Source organism: Spermophilus citellus (genome assembly GCF_964194105.1).
Source record: "Spermophilus citellus genome assembly, chromosome: 5".
Lineage (NCBI taxonomy): Eukaryota > Metazoa > Chordata > Mammalia > Rodentia > Sciuridae > Spermophilus > Spermophilus citellus.
The window spans coordinates 22,153,736-22,173,706 of NC_138186.1; the positions used below are offsets into that span (position 1 = coordinate 22,153,736).

At 35.5% G+C, this 19,971-nt stretch overlaps 1 protein-coding gene and 1 pseudogene across 2 annotated transcripts; one reads left to right on the forward strand and one right to left on the reverse strand.

The window, feature by feature from the left end:
- Positions 1-557: 557 nt before the first annotated feature.
- Positions 558-2,769, reverse strand: LOC308649283 (zinc finger protein ZIC 5-like; annotated as a pseudogene). Its single transcript has 2 exons — positions 2,656-2,769; positions 558-1,901 (listed from the first exon to the last, which is right to left on the reverse strand). The product of its transcript is annotated as a zinc finger protein ZIC 5-like (transcript).
- Positions 2,770-15,373: 12,604 nt separating this feature from the next.
- On the forward strand, positions 15,374-16,288 carry LOC308650469 (putative olfactory receptor 2B3; the record flags this gene model as incomplete). The annotated part of the gene is made up of 1 exon (XM_081296469.1): positions 15,374-16,288. The coding sequence occupies one exon, from the start codon at positions 15,374-15,376 to the stop codon at positions 16,286-16,288; it is 915 nt and encodes a 304-aa protein (XP_081152595.1).
- Positions 16,289-19,971: the final 3,683 nt, after the last annotated feature.

Consider the following 19,971-nt stretch of genomic DNA (forward strand, 5'->3'; position numbering starts at 1 on the left):
CTGGGTGTCTCTTGCCTTGTGGGACAAACAGCTGCACCCTTCCAAAACTAGTGTTGTTCTTCCACAGAAAGCGTTATTTTCTATCATTTTTTCCTGCCCACATCTTAGTGGGCCCCACATCTTAGTGGGCGTGTGACTGCTCTATTCCAACGGTTTATTCCACAGAAAATACCCTACTGATTAGATTAGACTTTGTATATTTGGTTTTCCAGGCGATACCTTCAGTATTCTTACGCACCCACCCTTTCAGTGGGTACTCACGGTAGCGCCCACTTTGGCAGAATTGATGATCCATTCAGCCCAACCGAGTGCTCATTGCAGTAACCAGCGCATCGCATGGCACCTTTGCTGGGGGCATTGCGTACTGCTAGCTAAACGTGCTGGCAACCCCGAATTCCTGCAAGCATCTTCTGGCTTTGAAACTAATTTGTGTTCTATCCTTTCACCCCAAACGGGGCTTTCCCTTTGGGCACAACTGGAAACCCAGATGTAGGAGGGAAGGGCAGAGCCTGGGGCATTCCTCAGCTCACCTGAGTCCTTGACTTTGGAGGCCTCAATTAACTATCTGCTGTATCAGGATCAGTGGGTGCAAAGACATTGGGCCCGCGGAGGTGCTCTCTCCCGGAGTCCAGTCTTGGAGGGCAACTGGAGTTGGGGTTGGTTGTGCAGACTACTGGGTCCAGCACAGGGGACAAGGGGGCACCCACCGGAGTCCCCACTGATGAGTAACCAAGGGCTCCTGGAGAAGGTGGGGGGGACTTGCAGTGAATCTTCATGTGCTTCCTCAGAACTCGGGTGAGTGTAGGATTTGTCACAGCCTCGGATCTTGCAGTAGTAGGGCTTGTCACTGGTATGGACATGGGAATGTTTCTTTCGATCACTGCTATTGGCAAACTTCCTATAACAACCATCGAATTCACATTTGAAAGGCTTTTCCGCTGTATGAGTGCGCTTGTGGATCTTGAGGTTTTCAGAGCGTGCAAAGACCTTGCCGCAGCCCGGGAAGGGGCAGGGGAAGGGCTTCTCGCCAGTGTGCACGCGGATATGGTTGATGAGCTTGTATTTGGCCTTGAAGGGCTTGCCTTCGCGTGGACAGTCCTCCCAGAAGCAGACGTGGCTGCTTTGCTCCTGGCCGCCCACGTGCTCCACCGTGACGTGGTTCACCAGCTCCTGCATGGTGCCCAAAGTTTTGGAGCAGGGCTTGGCGCCGCCGGCCGGGGGCGGTGGCGGTGGCGGCCCGGCCAGCTAGTCGGGGTCGATCCGCTTGCAGATGAGCTCCTGCTTGATTGGCTGCCGCATGTAGCGCAGGAAGGCCCCGGCGGCCCCTGGGAGGTGGGGGTGGTGCTGGTGCGGGTGCTGCGCGGGCGCTGGCGGCGGCGGCGGCGGCGGCGGCGGCGGCGGCGGCGCCGGGGCGGCGCGTGGTGCTGCAGGTGGGGCCCAGGCCCCGCTGCCGCTGCGGCCGCCGCTGCAGCCAGGTTCAGGTTTAAGTTCACGGCTCCATAGCCGTGCAGAGCGGCGGCCGCAGCGGCAGCCACCGCCCCGTAGTGCGCCTCCCAAAGCGTGGAGCGAAGGGCGGCTCTGCTCGGCCATACAGCTCAGCCGCCGCGGCTGCTGCCGCCGCCGCCAGCCCCAGACGCATTTGGCAGTTGAGCGGGTGTGGGTGACCGCCGGGAGCCCCTGGAGTGTCGTGCAGCGCGGGGAAGAGCGCCGGGCCACCGCCGCTGTCCGGGCCGGCGTAGGTGCCGCTGGCAGAGATGAACATGCTGGCCGAGTGGGGAGGCGGGGCCGGGTGCTGGGGGGGAGCTGGTGCCGGACCTCTGCTCCCCTCCGAGCGGGGCCCCGTCGCTGTAGTAATTCTTTACCCCTCTTTTTACAACCCCCAGCAACCTTCCTGTCTTTAACTTATTTTTGAATCACAAGTCAAGAACAGAGCTATATTGCTAAAAGATACTTTTCTAAGCAATTAATATTTTTCTTCTCTGTTAAAAGTGGTTAGATCTTCAGAGATATCAGCACTTGCATTAACAGGAATTCTTATTGCTGGAACAGTAAAAGGAGTTTCAGGTTCTCATCTAATAGTGTTCTTCATCCCATCACAAGTGCCCATCACAGGTCGACATTTTCCAGCTCCCCTTAGAGTGAAGAGTGATGCAGTAGCGTATGAACACGACCACGTTTTGGCTAAATGAGAGAAGTAATGGGTGCCACCATTTGATATTTATTTTAAAGAATCAGACAGGCACCTTCTCACCCCATCTTCTCTCTCTACCCCGTATACTGTAATTCATTTCTCTCCTTGTTTATTTTCCCATACCCTCACAAACTCTTATATGTAATTTTGTATAGCAATGAGGGTCTCCCTTCATTTCCATGCAATTTCCCTTTTCTCTCCCTTTCCCTCCCATCTCATGTCTCTGTTTAATGTTACTCTTTTAAGAAGACATATTTTAAATAACACATTTTATTTTTCACTAGGGTTTTCTGCTTTTTCGAACAATAAATAAATTCGATGATTATTCAAAATTTTGCTTGGTTTTGGTTTTATTCCTCTAAATGCTTTATTTCCAAACTTTAAACAAAATCACACTCAAAAAAAGAGAGAGAGAATTATTATGTTTGTCTTTTTTTTTTTAAATACTTCTACCCAAAACTCACTTTTGCATGTTTCTTAGTATTCAAAACATGAAGTTCGTCTTTGGGAGATATTTTTGTCCCTGTTTGCTTTTCACTGACATTTTTGTAGGGAGTCTGCTCCGACTTCTCCCTCATCCCCATAAGACAACATGATGACATCTTCAAAGTCCTGAAGGATAAAAAAAAACCCTGAAAACTAAGAATACTATGTCCCACAATACTATTCTTCAGAAATGAAGTGAAATAAAACACTTCTCAGGTAAGGAAAAACGGAGGAAATTTTCCAGAGGTGGAAAGGAAGAAAGGATATGTAAAAATGTCAGAAAGCAACAAAATGACAGAGTAAGTTCACACCATATTGATAATAATTTTGAATATGAATGGATTAAATTCTCCAGTCAAAAAAAAGGTTGGTCAAGGGATTAAAAAAGCAAGTTCCAATTATATGTCCCCTAAAAGAAGTTCACTTTACTTCACTAAATAAGATACACACAACAGACTAAAAAGGAAGGTTTGAAGAAAGATATTCTGCAAAAATCAAAAGCAAGCAATAACAGCTCAAATCATATCAAATAGAAGAAAAATTAAATCAAAAATTATTAAAAAATATGAAGAAAGTCATTATATATTAAAAGAATCAATTCAGCAAGAAGAGATGATTATCATAAGTATAATATTATTACATCTAAAGAGAGAGACAGATTTCAATACCATAATAATTGTTGAAATAAATATCCCACTTTCCTCAATAACCAAGCCATTCAAACAGAGAATTAATAAAGATACATCAGAACTAAACCATATTTTAAATGACTTTGACCTGAAAAACAGTTACAGAACATCCCATCCAATACAGCAATATACATATACTTCTCATCAGCAAATGGAAAAAAACCTCCAGGTTAAATCATATGCTGGTCTTAAAAAGTATTTTAAAAATTGAAATTCTGTCATATATTTTCCAAGGGCTAAATGGAATAAAACTAGAAATAGACAAGTACAATGGGAAAAATTCAATTAAATCAAAATTCAACAACATACTCCTAAATAACCAATGGGGCATTGAAGAGAGTAAAAATGAAAAAAAAATTCTTGAAATGAAAACATAAAAATTTGTGTACTACAACAAAAGTAGTACTAAGAGGGAAACTTATAATAATAAATGAAAACAACAGAAAATAGAAAGATTTCAAATAAACACCCTAATGATACACCTCAAGTACTTATAAAAGAACAAACCAAATGTAAAATTATTCAAACGAAAAATAAAGATCAGAGCAGAAATAAAGTAAAAATTTAAAAGACTATACAAAATATAAATGAAGCAAACATTGCTTTTTTAAAAAAAGATAAACAAAATTGACAACTATTTAGCTAGGTAAACAAAAACAATAAAGAAAGAAAAGGAAAAGTCCAAATAAATAAAATCAGAGGTATAAAAAGGAGATCTTACAACTGATTCCATGAAATAAATTGATCATAAAAAAAAAACTACTATCAACAATCGGATGCTAGAAAACTGGAAAACCTGAAAGAAATGAACAAATTCCTAAACATATGCTCCCTAAAATGATTGCATCAAGAAGAAATAGAAAATCTGAACAGACCAATAATGAGTAATGAGATCAAAACAGTGATTTAAAATCTCCCATCAAAGAAAAGTCCAAGATGTGATGGCTTTTTGACTGAATTCTATAAAACATTTAAAGAAGAATTAATTGTAATTCTTCTCAAAATATTCCAAAAAAATGGATAAGATAGGAACTGTACCAAACTCTTTGTATTACTCTATACTTAAACAAGGACACACACACACACACACACACACACGCACACACAAAAGAATACTTTAGATCCATATATTTAATGGATATGTATGCAAAATAAAATACTCAATAAAATACCAGCAAATGGAACCCAACAGCATTGAAAAAAGATTATTGACCATGATTAATTGGAATTTATCTGAGGGATGCAAGAATGGTTCAACACCTTTCACAAAGCACAACTAAAGCACCTATTTGCAACTCAATTCAATAAATGTAATACACCATTATCAACAAATGGAAGGACAAAAATCATGTGAATATCTAAGTAGATGCAGAAAAAGCATTTGCTAAAAGTTCAACATCCCTTTAGGATAAAAATTGTACCAAAGTAGGTATAGAAGCAATATATTTCAATATAATAGAGGGTATATATGGCAAACTCACTAGTCAACTTAACATTGAATAGGGATAAACTGAAAACTGTTCCTCTAAAACCTGTAGTAAGACAACTATTTCCACTTCTGCCACTCTTACTCAGTTTAGTACTGGAAATCTTAGCCAGAGTAATCAGGCAAGAGAAAATAGAAATAGAAAGACATAATGTCAAATTATTCCTCATAGTAGAAGATATGATTCTATATATTTAAAAAAATAAACTATTTCACTAGAACACCACTGGAACTGATAAATGAATTCAGTAAAGTTGCAGTACACAAAATCAACACACCAAAATAAGTATCTCTTTTGTACACCAATCATGAGAATGCTCAGAGAGAAACCAAGAATGAAATCCCATTTTTGACAGCTGCAAAAATATAGTGCAATGTCTAGGAATAAATTTTGTCAAGGAGAGGAATTTATGACAGAGTGAACCTGGAGAGCAACACTCAATTCCTCCATGGCCAGAAACAAAGCAGAGAAAGAACAGCTGACCAGACAGCTGAGTGACAGAGCAAACACCATAAAACTCAATATGGGACAGTTTGAGACTTATTGGGAATTGAAATTTTTTAATGAACCAGAAAATAAGGACAGAAATCCTTGACTCCAATCTCTGACCAGGTCTGTTGAGTGGGAAAGGGTAACATAGAAGGAGAGGGGGAAAATTGCCTGTAATTTTACTTCCTTAACAAGATTTGCTTTAAAAAAGGCAGATCAAGTTAAAACAGGACAGGAGCTGCATATAAGGTGAAGAAGATCACACAGTTTAACCCAAATTGTAGGCTGAAAACTATACCAAACAGGACATCCATTCAGTAGAATCCACAGCTAGCTAGTCTCCTATGAAGAAATTAAAGCAATAAATCTTCTCCCCACCTGTAGTGATAAATAAAACCAGAGGAAACTGCTTAGAAACAGGTTATTTCAGTAATCTCATTGGAAGAAACTTATAGAGGTATAGCTGCTAGGTGAAGGTTAGTAAAACCCCCTCCCCCTCCCCCAGGACAAGAGGAATGGGATGGAATTGACCCAAGAATAAATCATTCCTGGGTAGTGTTAACCCCAGTACAGAGCACCCCACAGCTTCTGCAGGACCTCAGGAAAAGATGGGCCAATTGACACTCCACTTCCATCACAGTGATGGGTAAAATCCTGGTGATCTGCAGCAACCAGTGTGGAGGTTTCTACTCCACAAACTGCCCAAAGAGAATGGACATCACAGGCCCCACACTGTCAGACAGCCACCAAGCACTTTGTTTGCTACAAAGAAGCCCACGTGGACGGAAGGTGATGCTCCCAGTTGCCAGCCTTAGGAGTTCAGACAAAGGCAGGCCAACTGAAATTCTACCCCAGTCACAGGAACAGTAACCCACTGATCTGCAGCAGCCAGGATGGAGGCTTTGGGGCCACAGATTTCTCACAGAGAGCCCACATTTATAGGCCTTACAGTTGAAGACAGCCAACAAGCTCTCTGCCATTATAAAGAAGCCCCTGCAGAAAGGAGCAGGTGCTAAGCATCCCACAGCAGACAGTGACAGCCCTGAGCTGTGCACCCTGCATTGTCACACCCAATAGAAATAGTCAGCAGACTCAGCACCCTCCAACCATGCCAACTCAGATCTCCTCAGGGCTAATAAACACTGGCTGCTGAGGAAAACTATAGCAACCAGAGAAGTAGCTTTTGTGTCTCAGTACTTCTAGGAGCATCCATAGCTGTGAATTCTAGAGCATCCAGTTAACTTAATTCTTAATTAGATTCATGAACTCATAGAAGGCATGTTCTCAAGATAACTTCCAGCAGCCAGCAAAGAACCTCATGCATACACAATGGCAATACACCTCATAAAGGGACTTACAGATGAAAATCACAGGGACACCATCCACAATCCAGATACAAGCCCACTGACCTAAAACTTCTGCACTTCAGAAGGGGTGATAGCCCTATATCACTCAGCAGGTCAACCAGCAGCACATCAGCCAGATCTCTACCTTAGACCACCAAACCCCACACACTCCAAAATATACATAGGGGATTCCAAATTGGATTTGACAGTACTGGATGCTACAAGGAGGTTTTCTTCAGGAGGACATCTAAGAAAACAACCTTAGCAGGGAATAACCTGGTTACTAAGTCACAATTAGCGACCGTCTCCTCTGACCCAGGAGAAAGCTAGTAGGTGCATGACACCAAAGATAGGGACTAGGGGGTTCTCCTACAATTCTATCAGATTTGGGAGCTTATGTAATCACTACCTCCATACCCAAGGAAACCTAGAAATAAAGTTGGGAAGTAGTGGACATTTTCTAAAGTTTCTAAATCCTGATGAAATACAAATAAAAATCTCCCTACCTTGCCATGACTTATCACATGCAGTGATCTTACAGATAATACTCTTCATATTGAATCCACAGATGTTCTATTGTTTGACATTGGAGTACTCAACATATTTGATTTATTTCTTCTGATATTTTAAAGCATTTACTGGGATCATTCTATTTTTGTTTTCCTAGCTCAGGTTGACATTTGCTACTCATAGCTTCTCTTTTCCTTCTTGCATTACCTACTTCTACCTCAAATACCTTCCAGTTTTTCCCTGATGTTTCTATTGTAATTTGCATTACTTATTCATTCTATCTTTACTCTTTCTTTTTATTTTCTTTATCATTTTTTTCTCTTCTCCTTTTCAATTTCTATTTGGTATAATAGTAATTTTATTATCTTTAATAACTGATTTCTCAACCTATTCAAGAACATTACTACTATAATTTTATTCCCAGATTACTCAATATAAAGACTTGGCATATATGTTACATGTGTATGTATACACATACATATATATGAATGATTTTACACACAAACACACACACACACGTGTACACACACACACAAGAATGAAATTATAACATTTGCTGGTAAATGGATAAAACTGGATAACATAATGCTAAGTGAAAGAAGCCAGATTCAGAAAGTCAAGGGTCAAAGTTTTCTCTCTCCTATGTGGAAGCTAGGGCAAACTAAGGAAAAAAAAAAGGATGGAGAGGGCCATTCCCATAAAAATAGAAGAGAGATCAGTGGAGTAGAGAAATGGGATTGTGGGGAAGGGTGGAGGAATGAGAAAAGGAAGATACTGCAGAATGAAAATGACTCAATTAAGATGTAAATGCAATATATAAATATGTGAATTTTACTACTGTGAAGGACCAATTTAAGAAACAATAAATAAATAGAAATAAGGCCAGTAGAGGAAGAGGAACAAGAGGTAGGGAGGAAAATAGGAAGTAATAGGGACTGAAATAGAGCAAATTATATTCCATGCATGCATGATTATGTCAACATGAATGCCATTATTATGTATAAACATAATGCACTAATAAAATATTTAAAATTCCAAACATTGAACCTAATGAGAAATTAAGACACTTAACAAGAATTTAATGACTTGGTCAAGGAAACAAAACACTTTTATAAAAAAAAAATTACAAAACTCTGGGGAAAGAAATTACAGAGGACACAAAAAAATACAATGAATATATTTATGAATAAAAATTAATATTAAACTGTTCATATTGCCCAGAGTGTTCTCCAGATTCTATGCTATCAAAGTACTAATGGTACTAATGATATTCTTCACAGAATTAGTAAAAAGAAAAAGAAAGTTCTAAAATTCATGTGGATGCATAAAGAACCCCAAATTGCCAATTATTCACCAAAAAGGACAAAACAGGAGATGCCATATTACATGATTCAAAATATGCCACAGAGCTATAGTAATCAAAACAAAACAGACACACAGACCAATGGAACCGAATAGAGTGTCCAGAAATAACCCCTTGCATGTACAGCCAAATAACTCTCATCAAAGGGGGAAAAAATAAAAGGATAGCCTGTTCAATAAGTGGTATATACTGAAAACTGATGTACACAAGACTGAAATTTGACTCCTATCTCTCATAATATGCAAAAACAAACTCAGAAAGAATCAAAACATGAATGTAAGATGGGAAATTATGAAACTACTAGAAATAAAATGGCAGAAATTTTTCAAAACATTGGCCTAAGCAATATTTTTTTAAATAAGACCTCAAAAATACAGGTAACAAAAGAACAAAATGGGATTATATCTTCTGCACAGAAAAGAATCAACAGAGTGAAGAAGTTATCTAAGAAATGGAAAAAAAAAATTGCAAACTATCTGACAAGGGATTATTTTGTAGAATGCATAAGGAACTCAACAGCAAAACAATCAGATTAAACAGTAAAATATTATGTGAGATATTTTAAGAATAAATGAAGTATGGTATCAGAAAACCCACATTTAAATTCCCTCAAATCATTTATTTAAATGATCTGATTTTTCCTATTTATTTAATTCACTGTACAGTTAGCCCTCCATGTTCATGGGTTCTCTGTCCATACATTCAACAATCATACATGTATATCTGATGTATATCCATACATCAGTAGATAATGTATTCCATAAATATGTCCACAATGATTTATGTCTGTACTAACCATGTGCAGATTTTTTCTTGTCTTTATTGCCATTTTCTTGTAACAACTATTTACATTGTATTAGGCATTAAAATTAAATCAAAAAAAGATTTATAATATAAAGAAGAATATATACAGGTTATATGCAAATACTATGTTATTTATAATAGGAGACTTGAAAATCTACAGATTTTTATACCTGTTTGGGATCCTGGAACCAATTTCCCTGAAAATACAGAGCTTGATTGTATCTTATTTAAAATTAGTGTTCAAAAATCATACTTGACTGAAATTTAAAAAAGTAATTCTATAGTTTGTATGAAACTACAGAAGATCTCATGCATCCAAAGCAATTTTAAGCAAAAAAGGAATGTGAAGGCAAAACATAGCCTGAGTTCCAGATATCCTACAAAACTAGAGAGCCAAAAGAATTTGGTGCTTACACAAAAATAAGCACATAGACCAATGGAAAAGAATAGAAAAATTAGAAATTCCAAAGGATTTTTCCAAGGATATACATTTGTGCAAGGATATTCTCTTCAATAAATGGTGCTGAGGAAAGTGGAGGTCTGCATGTAGAATGAGACTAGACTGCTTTCGCTCATCCTATATAAAAAAATCAACTCAAAGTTAATCAAAGACCTTAATGTAAAGCCCCAAACTCTAGAAAAACTAGAAACACTGTGACATTGGTCTGGGCAAGAATTTTTAGACAAGAATATAAAGGTGAAGGCAACAAATGAAAAAAAAGAAAAGTTTTTTTTTTCTAAAAGCTTTTAGTTGTTAACAATAGTAAAGGCTATAATTAGCAAATTAAACAGACAAACCTCAGAATAAGAAATAAATATTCGCACAGTATTTATTAAAAAATGCACTAGCATCTACAATGTATAAGCAACATAATGGTTATAAAGCCATAGCCATGTATAAAGAAGAGTTGGTGTTTTATTACATAGAAGTTTGTTATAGTAAATAATATTTTATTATGTAATTCAATTAGAAGATTGTACTCAACATAAACAAATGACAAATGTTTGAGATTATGGATAAGTTAGTATTCTCAGATCATCAACATGAATTGTATAAATATACCAAAACATCACACTGTATTCCATAAAGATGCAGTTATTATTCATCAATAGATAAACAAATACATATCTACAAATAGTTTTAAATAAATAAAAATGAAATAAATTTTTAAAATTGAATATGGTTTTTTAAAAACACATCTAACAACAGAAGAGACTCACTTCCAACTTAATTCAATAGGTAACTAATTGTGCAAAAGATGCATTTCCATAAACAACTCTTTCCCATGGAACATGCTCTGCTAACTCAACTGGGATAAGGGCAAATAAATGGTCTGCTTGAAACCCATGCCCAAGAGGTTTCAGTAAGAGTGTACAAATAGCATTCACACAAAGCATCCTTTGTGCTATCTACTATCACCTTTCTAGTCTGTCTTTTCTTTTGGGCATCATTTATCAACTGAAAAACTAAGGGTTTTGAAGTTGATTCTTAAATATTGTACTCATTTTTGTACTACATTTTATTCTTCTCTAGAGTATGAAAATGTTTAAGGTACTCCTACAAAAATCCTTTTAACTGAGTAATATTTATCAAAATAAGGTAAGTAAAAATACCCTTTATGGGTTAGGTGAATATTTTCAGGGATGGTTGGAATGTGTGTAGAGCATAGTGCCTGATATGAGTATGAAAGTCAGAGAATATTTCATTTGGTTTCAAGGAGACTTCTTTAAAATTTAGAAATGCCTACTCCAGTGGCTATCGAAGCAATTACATTACTCTTTGTATATATTCTCTTTTTTTGAAACTCTTACATAAAATAACATTAAACACATTTAAATTTCAATAAATATTACTTCTGACATGCTTAATACCTGAGTGGAGTTTGAAGATTTTGTTCAATCATGTGAATATGTTGTATAAATAAGTTTTTAGAATAAGAATTCATACCCCATTTGAATCAAATGTATGATATGTCAAGATCATTGTAGTGTTTTGAGAAACTAATAAAAAAATAAGTTTTTAGTATACAAATTTTTCATAGATTGACTTGTCCTCATATTTCATCCAAATGTTTTAATTCAAATAAAATAACTCTTATTTCTTCTTGTGGTCTTCTACTGTATAAAGCTAAGGAATGTGGTAAATATATTGTGCGTGATGAAAAGGAAGTGTGAGAGGATACACTACAATGAAATGTGAATGGAGATACTAAGGAGATATCAATGGAATAGAGTTTGACACTTTTTTACAGTGACTTTGAGATTTGGGGATAAATAGACCTTTGTGAGGTGAAATAGTGATTAAAAATCATCACTGTAAGTAGTCGATTCAAAAGCCACAGAATCCAAGAAGTAAAAGTAATAACATATGAGAAAAACAAGGAGAAAATAAGAGTCCTAAGAATAGAATTATAGAGCTTAATATTGTGTGGATTACCAATGCTTCCAAATAAATTCACACTTGCTGTGGTGTCCCTAGGCAAATCTAGTTTTGGACTGAACTCCCCTAGTAGGCTCCAACAGAGCAGAACAAACTGAATTAGTCTCTCATACTGAATGTCACATAATCAAACTGATGATTTAAAGGAAGCAGATAGATCCTAAACAGACCAGATTTTCTATAAAACGGGAGATTTCTGTCTACCTGACTCAGCACAATAAGGAAACTTTCTGTTTTAACTCTTTCAAAATAAAACATTTAATAACCTGATGTTAACTAATTTGTTATTTTTCAGTAGTCCTGTTTCCTTACAAAAGTCATGATACTGCTACTGCTGAGTGCTATTACCATGAATACCAAATAAAATTTATCAATGACCAAATGTGCTACCATTTTGTCTTTTGAAAGGAGTGATGACCATCCACAAAGCTACAATTATGTGAATAATAAGAATAAAAGTTTTTAAAAATATGAATTTAATAAAATCACTCAAAGAATACTGGAGTAAATGCTTTCATTAAAGATAAAAATAATTATAAAGAATTCATAAAATTTCAAATCTAAATTTACTTTTCAAACTATTGAAGGATGGTTCCTGGTAAAATAATTTAAAGGGTGAATATGACAGTATTAAATGAATAGTCAAAGGATGACTCATGCTTCAATTACATAACAATGTGGGTAGTTTGCAGTTTTATAAATATTTATTTTTTAGAATGTAATTATTGATTTATATCTATCTACAACATAAATTTTATCATTAAAAATAGGCTATACTATATTTCTGAATGTGTGGTACTAAAAATAACATTTTAAATAATGTTAGCTAAATGAAGTATCTGGGCCACATTTGTTTATAAATGTTGACAGTGTACAGATACTTTCTATAGAATCTCTAAACTAATTGTCTCAGTATTTCACCACCTCATTTAAACTATCTATCATTTTTTGGTATTTACAACTGTATCTTTTATAGCAGATTAGAATGAAAGATTAACAACATATGAAAATATATGTAACTAAAATTCCCCTATCATAAGGTTTTGATATGATAAAATAGATAATGAAGATGGTTATTAATTGATACTAATTAATTTAACAGGGATGAAAGGCTTATTGGCAAACAGGGATCCTTAAGGATTAGTTAGAATCATCATCATTTTATTATTATTATTATTATTATTATTATTATTATATACTTCTGGTCTAGAATCATATACAAAGAGCAAGATTCACATCTCATCTTAGCTCTGAATAGCTTTATGTGACATGTCACAGGAGGATGTTGAGGCCTCAATGATAAACAAAATATCAAAATTGTGCCTTTGAACCATAAAAATGTAGTTTGTTTCTTCAACCACTAGTTTCACTTATAAAGTAACTTGGAATTTTGTCATTAAAATGCTACCGTAACCTTCCACCTGAATGTTGCCCAACTTACAGGACATTGTGGATTTTATGTAACCCAAAGGCATCACTAGATAATGGAAAATATATAAACAAAAATTTTCAATTCATTGTTTGTCTTCTCAAAATGCCATTTTTTTCAGCTACTTGACTTTCGCATTGAATGTGGATATTTTTGAAAAACACAAGAATATGTATATCCTGACAATGTGAAACAACATGTGAATTTAAATAGGTCTCTGGACCTGCATTTGTAAATTGACTTATATTCTGAGAGTAGTTACCTAGAGTTCAAAAATGTATTTGTAACTTTATAATGAGTGGGTCTTAGATAACTGGGCAAAACATACATAAAAATAGGTAATAATCCCATTCAATAAAGGAAAATCCATACAATAGGACTAAACTAACTAAAATCTAACACGAAAGACAAAATGCCCAAAGTTTTAACCAAGCAGTTACAAAAGAAAAAAAATTACAGAAAAAAACAAATCCTGAAGCATGGAGAAATGTATGTGACTATAGCTCTACTCTCTTCATTTATAATGGAGAAAAATAATGTTTAAAGTATTAATATTTCTTGCTAAATTCAAAATAGCTCAGATAGATTCTTTAACATCAAATATTTCTTATTCCCCATAGAGATAATATAATTATTTCACCAACTAATTGGTGCCAGAGAAGGTTATCTTGATTATTATTCTTATGGCTCCACATTAGTTCTTTAATTTTCTTCTACTGTCACTACCTCAATATTTTAATATTCTTAATATTTTTGTGTTTCCCTAAAGCAGTGCTTCAAAAAATGAGCCACATGATCCTCAGCCCATATCTTAGTTACTCTATCAGATGCCCAGATACAGGAACTGCCTACTCAATTTTGTTTTTTGTTCTTTGTTGGAGTATATAAACTATAGAGCATAGTAGGCTTCCTTGTGGCATATTTGTGCATACATATCCCTTAATTTGGCCAATTTCAATCCCTATGACCTCCCCTTATCTTCCTCTTCTCCGTCCCCATAACTTTTCTATACCCTAATATTCTCCCTTCTATTTTCATTAAATCTCCTTTTTCCCTTTTTGCTTTCCCAATACCTTTTGCATGAGCCACATGATCCTCAGCCCATATCTTAGTCACTCTATCAGATGCCCAGATACAGGAACTGCCTACTCAATTTTGTTTTTTGTTCTTTGTTGGAGTATATAAACTATAGAGCATAGTAGGCTTCCTTGTGGCATATTTGTGCATACATATCCCTTAATTTGGCCAATTTCAATCCCTATGACCTCCCCTTATCTTCCTCTTCTCCGTCCCCATAACTTTTCTATACCCTAATATTCTCCCTTCTACTTTCATTAAATCTCCTTTTTCCCTTTTTGCTTTCCCAATATCTTTTGCATGAGCCACATGATCCTCAGCCCATATCTTAGTTACTCTATCAGATGCCCAGATACAGGAACTGCCTACTCAATTTTGTTTTTTGTTCTTTGTTGGAGTATATAAACTATAGAGCATAGTAGGCTTCCTTGTGGCATATTTGTGCATACATATCCCTTAATTTGGCCAATTTCAATCCCTATGACCTCCCCTTGTCTTCCTCTTCTCCGTCCCCATAACTTTTCTATACCCTAATATTCTCCCTTCTACTTTCATTAAATCTCCTTTTTTCCCTTTTTGCTTTCCCAATACCTTTTGCATACGAGAGAAAACATACTTGTTTTTCTGCATCTGGTTTACTTTGCTGAACACATTCCTGTCCAATTTCATCCTTTTTCCTGCAAGTGACAACTTATTGTTGGCTTTGTGCTCTATTCTGCAAGTCAGAGGTCAACAAACAATATTTTTATGTTTTAAAATCACAGTCAATTCTACTTTTCATATAATCTTATTCATAATTTAAGGAGATAGGCATATTATACTTAGAAGGAAATTCAGTTTCAGAATGGTGATCTCACCTATTGAAGGTGACCGATTTTAACTTACAGTGCTATGAAGGGAAATTGGGTCACTTGATACAAGATCATTTATATTATTCCCCAAAAAAGTTACTGCATCCCATCTTTCAACAGTGGATAAACAATGAATAATAATGCATTATCATTATTTATAAACCTTTTTTAAAAATTTTTTCTCTATTATAGGTAAAACAAATTGGAAAGTATGGCGCTAATTAACAATAGCCACCCTGATGATTTTATTCTACAAGGCTTTGCTGACCGTCCTTGGCTAGAGTTTCCAATATTTGTTATTCTTCTCATAACATATCCTATGGCCATTATGGGAAACATCGCCATCATTCTGGTGTGCAAGATAGATGCCCGTCTGCACAGCCCCATGTATCTCTTCCTCACCAACCTTTACTTTTTGGACATGTGTTACACCACCAGCATTGTGCCTCAGATGCTATTTAACCTAGGAAGCTCTAAGAAGACCATCAGCTATGTGGGGTGTGCACTTCATCTTTATTTATTCAGCACAATGGGAGCCACTGAATGTCTTCTCTTGGCTGTCATGTCTTTTGATAGCTATGTGGCCATTTTCAGACCTCTGCACTACACCCTCATCATGAATCAGCGCATCTGCATCTTATTAATATCCATTACATGGCTATGTGGACTGGCCTATGCTATCTCAGAAGCCACACTTACATTACAATTGCCACTGTGTGGCATCAATAAACTGGATCACTTATTGTGTGAGATTCCAGTTCTGATAAAGACTGCCTGTGGGGAAAAGGAGGCATGCATTTTTATAATAGCTGTTCCTCTATGCTTAATTCTTGCCTCCTATGCTAGCATTGCTCATGCCATACATAAGATTAAATCTTCTGAGGGAAGGAAAAAGGCCTTTGGAACATGTTCATCTCATCTCATTGTAGTTTTCTTATTTTATGGTCCAGGCATTAGCATGTACCTTCAGCCCACCTCTTCCATTGCAAGAGACCAGTCCAAGTTCATGGCTTTCTTCTATGGAGTCATGATTCCTACAATCAACCCTTTTATCTACACCCTGAGGAATAAGGATGTCAAGGGGGCACTAGGCAATATGGGAAGGAGCATTTTTTGTTCCAAGTGATACTTTGGAGTCTTTAAGTGAAATTATTGCACAATTACAGTAAGCATATACATCATGTTTTAATAACTCATTCTTTTCTCAAGTATAGTCTCAGGTTACCTGTATTTCTTGAACATGTAATATTTTTCCTTATAATCATGTTAAGCAATTATCATAATTAAATTATGATATTCTATTAATATGCACCTGTAATGGCCTTTTTTGGGGGAGGGGGATATATTAAAATAGGTCTATTTAGATTCCCACATGCTGAAATAGTAACTCTGTTAAGTAGTTTAAAAAATAACAATATATATTGTAACTTTTTAATATATTTTAGTTGTAGTTGGCACAATACCTTTATTTTTATGTGGTGCTGAGGATCAAACCTAGGGCCTTTCATGTGCTAGGTGAGCACTCTACCGCTGAGCCACAACCCCACCCCATATATTATAAATTTATTAGTGCAAGCTAATTCTCAGAACAAAAGCATGGTGACCATTTATCACTGTGCTGCATCAATTCACCTAAGAAACATTTCATCACAGTGCAAATTTTGCAGACATGTATGTGCACAGACTGGCTTTAGTATGCATTCTGTGTGAAGTATTCTATGTTTTAAAAGAATAATAAGTCTCATACATTTATCAACTTCAATTTGTATAGTTACTAGGACTTTTGAAAATTACATTATACTTTTTGCTTAATAAAAAATGTGCAGTGTTTTGTATGTCTAATGGATTTATCATTAAATATTATGAAGAGTCAAATAAAGTGATATATTTCCTAAAATTCCTTCAAGATATTATAAGTACATGTCTTCAGAATCAGCAACAGAACAAGGAATTGAGATTAATAATTATTGGCAATCTGGCAACGTTTATTCAAATAAGTTGGAATAGTCTGGAATGTCCTCTTAGACTGTGAAATAATCAGTATAAGCAGAAATAATTTATTTCTGGAATGAAAAGCAATTTTGTTATGTCAAGAAACTATGAGTATATTTTTATTGATTAAAATTTTGGATGCAAGTAATGCTCAAAATTTGTAGATAAAAAAAAAATAATGGGGCCAGGCATCGTGGCACACACCTGTAATCCCAGCGGCTTGGAAGCCTGAGATAGGGGCATCTCAAGTTTAAAACCAGCCTCAGCAAAAGCAAGGCACTAAGCAATTCAGTGAGACCCTGTCTCTAAATAAAAGACAAAATAGTGATGGGGATGTGGCTCAGTGGTCGAGTGCCCTTGAGTTCAATCTCTAGTACCCACTCCCCAAGAAAAGATAGAGGGGTAAGAAATATAAACCAGTGATAGAGCTATTACTCATCATGCTTGAGGTCCTGGGATCCATCCTCCAAAATAATAATAATAATAATAATAATAATAATAATAATAATAACAACAACAACAATAAAAGTGCTGCTAAGATTTAATTCTGAGATTCAAGCTATTATTTTTTTTAATTTGATCCTTCCAAAATGAAAGTATTGAATGTTAACATAAATTTGTATTAAGAAAGAAATATAGATCACAAGGGTCTTTCCCTCCTGACATGGATTAAAGCTATTATAAAACAAGATTGACGATTGACAGTTTGGCATTTGTGAACTTTTTCCTTCCCTTCTGTGAGAACACAGTAATACTCTCCTGCAATGGATGCAATAAACAAGATTCATCTTGGAAGTTGAATCTGGGTCCTTACCAGACACTAAAACTACTGGTGTGAGAAATAAGTTGCTATTGTTTATAAACTACACAGTCTCAGATACTTTGTCATAGAAGCACAAATGGATTCACAAAACTTAAATGTTGTCACTAATTTATAATATATGAGAGAAAATTAAGGGCATTGCAGTTATGTGTTGCTCAATTTATATTTTCAGAATTCAACATGCTCTTTTAGAATGAAGAAATAAACATTGTATGAAAAACAAGGTCTCCTTTGGAATCTTCTGGCATGTTTTCTGGATGGATTGTTGGAAGAAAAACTTACATCTTAGCCTAAACAAGAATCAATTGTAACCCAGATACAATCTTTTAAAAATAACAAATAAGCTAGTACTGGTCTGGTTCTCAAGAGCATTGGTCTTTGTGAATTAATTTGGAAAATTTTAACTTTTAAAATATGGCCAATTTCTGGCTGTTTGCTAGCTAATTGCCAGAAAACAATTCTAAATCTTGTGCACACACATACACTTAAGTAAATACAAATTTTGCAATGTTAAATAATATCTTTGAACAATTTTATTAATTAATGTCACACCTAAGTCTAACATACTGAAAAATACAGTAATTTTAGATTGGTGGGGGCGGGGGGTATCCAGAAAGATGTTTTTTTTTTTTTTTTTGAAAGCACAGATAGAGAGACTGGTTACAATTATTAAGATGCATGTTCAGTTATCCTCTGCCCTGGATAAATGGGTATGCTGTCTTCTAGACTTGATGAGATGTATGAACATATTTCAGACTCTGTGAAAAAAAAATCAGAACTTCCTAAGAATCACCTACAAAAATATCAGGATAAATGACATTGAGAGTATTGGAGGAGAAAATGAACAATGAGGTTTTAATTGGCCAGAACTCCTGAAAAATAAAAAGAAGACAGTACCTTTTGTCAATTAGAAAGTAAAAGGTGTGAAAAACAAAAAAAATAATGTCAACATGTATTTTGGAAATTCACTAGGTAGAAATCAAAATATTTTAAAACAATTTTCATCTACATAGCATTATAATTTCAAGGCTAGAAGTATTCTGTTCTAAGAGGTATGAGTCAGTGTAAACCAAGACTCTGATCAATAAATGCCTTTACGACTGATATCAATCCAGTGATGTTTTACTCTGTGATACTAAGAATTCCAATGTCTTGGAGGAGTCCCAAGGTCCACTAAGGCATGAAGGTTTGGTGGAGAAGCATTAGATATAGTGCAGCAGGGAAATGTATGTCAGATTTTGTTTGAAAAAATAATAATAGATAAAAATAAATACTTATCTAAGTTAATGAGAGGTATATACTTTCTCATTATTATAAAATGATGCTTTTAAAAAGTTTGTTTAGTTATAGTCAGACACAATACCTCTATTTTATTTATTTATTATTTTTATGTGGTGCTGAGGGGCAAACCCAGTGCTTTGCATGTGCTAGGCAAAAGCTCTACCACTGAGCCACAACCCCAACCCCAAAATTATGCTATATTTTGAGAAAATGCTGAAGTTTTTTTCTAACTTGAACAGAAATAAAATAAAATACATATGAACAGAAAATAAAACTTCAGTGTACAGGGAGCACTCAATTATTCACTTGAGAATTTATTCTGTAAACAAAACTTTAAACTTAACTGTTTTCATTAGGATTCACATTGTACCAAAAAATTCAATCTTTCCTATGTGTGTCACTTTTTAACTGTTGTCCTTGAGGACTGAAAGTCTTGACATATACTAAGATTTAATTCTCTATACAGATAAGAAATTGATAAATAACTATCTATTTATATTCCACACACTACTTCCCATTACTGTTCTTTTTCAACAACCACATTGTAAACATCCCTTAAAACCTTTTTTGAATCTTATATCAACAACAATGTTAAAATTTCCATTTCCTTAAATTTTCTGCATTTTCTTTCTTTTGTGTATTTACTTCTTTCTTTTTATAAACTAGAGCTTTATAATTATACATTGTATTTGGGTTTATCTCAATAAATTCAT